Source organism: Mandrillus leucophaeus, unplaced genomic scaffold (assembly GCF_000951045.1).
Source record: "Mandrillus leucophaeus isolate KB7577 unplaced genomic scaffold, Mleu.le_1.0 Scaffold137, whole genome shotgun sequence".
NCBI classification, from domain to species: Eukaryota; Metazoa; Chordata; class Mammalia; order Primates; family Cercopithecidae; genus Mandrillus; species Mandrillus leucophaeus.
Window position 1 is genome coordinate 1348740 of NW_012101332.1, and position 1609 is coordinate 1350348.

The 1609-nt window shown below is 50.0% G+C and overlaps 1 protein-coding gene across 1 annotated transcript in view; it reads right to left on the reverse strand.

Annotated features, from left to right (window-relative positions):
• The window catches only part of MAP4K1 (mitogen-activated protein kinase kinase kinase kinase 1), a 38384-nt gene that overhangs the window by 10578 nt on the left and 26197 nt on the right, over positions 1-1609 (reverse strand). The window contains exons 18-19 of the mRNA XM_011973402.1: positions 719-816; positions 573-633 (exon numbers count right to left, since the gene is read on the reverse strand). Coding sequence (XP_011828792.1) covers positions 573-633; positions 719-816 — 159 coding nt within the window. The remainder of the gene's footprint in view (positions 1-572; positions 634-718; positions 817-1609) is intronic.

Sequence of the window (1609 nt, forward strand, 5' to 3'; positions counted from 1 at the left end):
AAAAAAAAAAAAAAAAAAGGATTCATTTAGGCCAGGCGCAATGGCTTACGCCTATAATCCCAGAGCTTTGGGAGGCCAAAGCAGGCGGATCACCTGAGGTCAGGAGTTTGAGACCAGCCTGGCCAGTCTGGCCAACAGGGTAAAACCCTGTCTCTACTAAAAATACAAAAATTAGCCAGGTGTGGTGGCACACACCTGTAATTCCAGCTACTCAGGAGGCTGAGGCATGAGAATCACTTGAACCCGGGAGGCGGAGGTTGCAGTGAGCCACTGCACTCCAGCCTGAGCAACAGAGCGAGACTGTCTCAAAAAAAGAAAAAAAAAAAAGACTAATTTATTGTAGAAACTACCTCAAAATTGACTCGAGAGGTGAGGACTATTGTGAACCCCATTTTCCAAATGGAGAAACTGAGGCTTGGGGAGCACGGTGAAAAAGTGGCTGGGATTTGAACCTAGGACTTTGTGACCAAGGAGTCGAAGTTTTTTTTTAGCTGTCCCCATCTACTTCCCAGCCCCCTAACCCTTGACCCCTTAACCTCCACCCCCATCCCACCTGCTACCCGCAGCCCGACCTGAGAGAGACATGAGAACGTTGTTGATGGAGTACACCCACGTAGTCCGGCTAGGAAAGAGCTGCAGGGAACGGGAGAGATGGCTCTGGTGATACCCCAGCAACCCCCGACTCCAGCCCTTGCCCTTGCCCGGTATGGTTCCTCACCATCTCCAGCGTGGCCTCCTGGTCATTCCGGTTCAGGATGAAGATGCCTTCCTCTGCCCCCAGGAGCAGGTGCTGGTCTGGAGGCACAGACAAGGACCCTGGGACCGACTTCATCCTCAGAGACCTCCCAGATCCCCACCTGACCTCAAATACTGACACTGTGGCCCCAGCTCTGACCTTCTATTCTTTCTCCAAACCAATACTCCCAGCCTCTGTTTCCCCAAACAAACCCAGAGCAGACGGTCCCTCAAGCCAGTCTCATTCTCCCTCCTTTTGACTACCCATATTCTGGTGGTTTTTTCATCTCTGCCCCACTGTCTTCTGAACCTAACTGACCCCAACCTTAGACCTGCCCCCCAAAATAGTCCTCTGATTGCCTCCCCTCTTCCTCCCCAGTTCTGATACCCTAATGCCAATCCTATCTTAACATTGACCTTCAAACTCAGACACCCCCAAATAGGACTTTTTCTGTCCAGTGTGACCTGTTCCTTTAACACTGACCTTGTCTTCATCTCTTTGATCTCTAGATTCTGTCCCTTTCTGGCTGCATCCTAATCTCTAAAATTCCTCACCCCAAAATGCTGCTCCCAGTCTCCCTATCATTAACCTCCAGCTGTCCATCTCTCCTGTGCCCCAAACTCTAACCTTTTTGTTATATTCTGACACTCCTGGCCTCTGAATTCCAATATTCCTAGTTTCACTCTCCAACTCACCCCTCTCCCCCTTTTTTTTTTTTGTTGAGACTGTTGCCCAGGCTGGAGTGCAGTGGCATGATCTCGGCTCACTGCAACCTCCACCCCTTAGATTCAAGCAATTCTCCTGCCTCAGCCTCGAAACTGGAATTATAGGCACGTGCCACTACGCCTGGCTAATTTTTGTATTTTTAGTAGA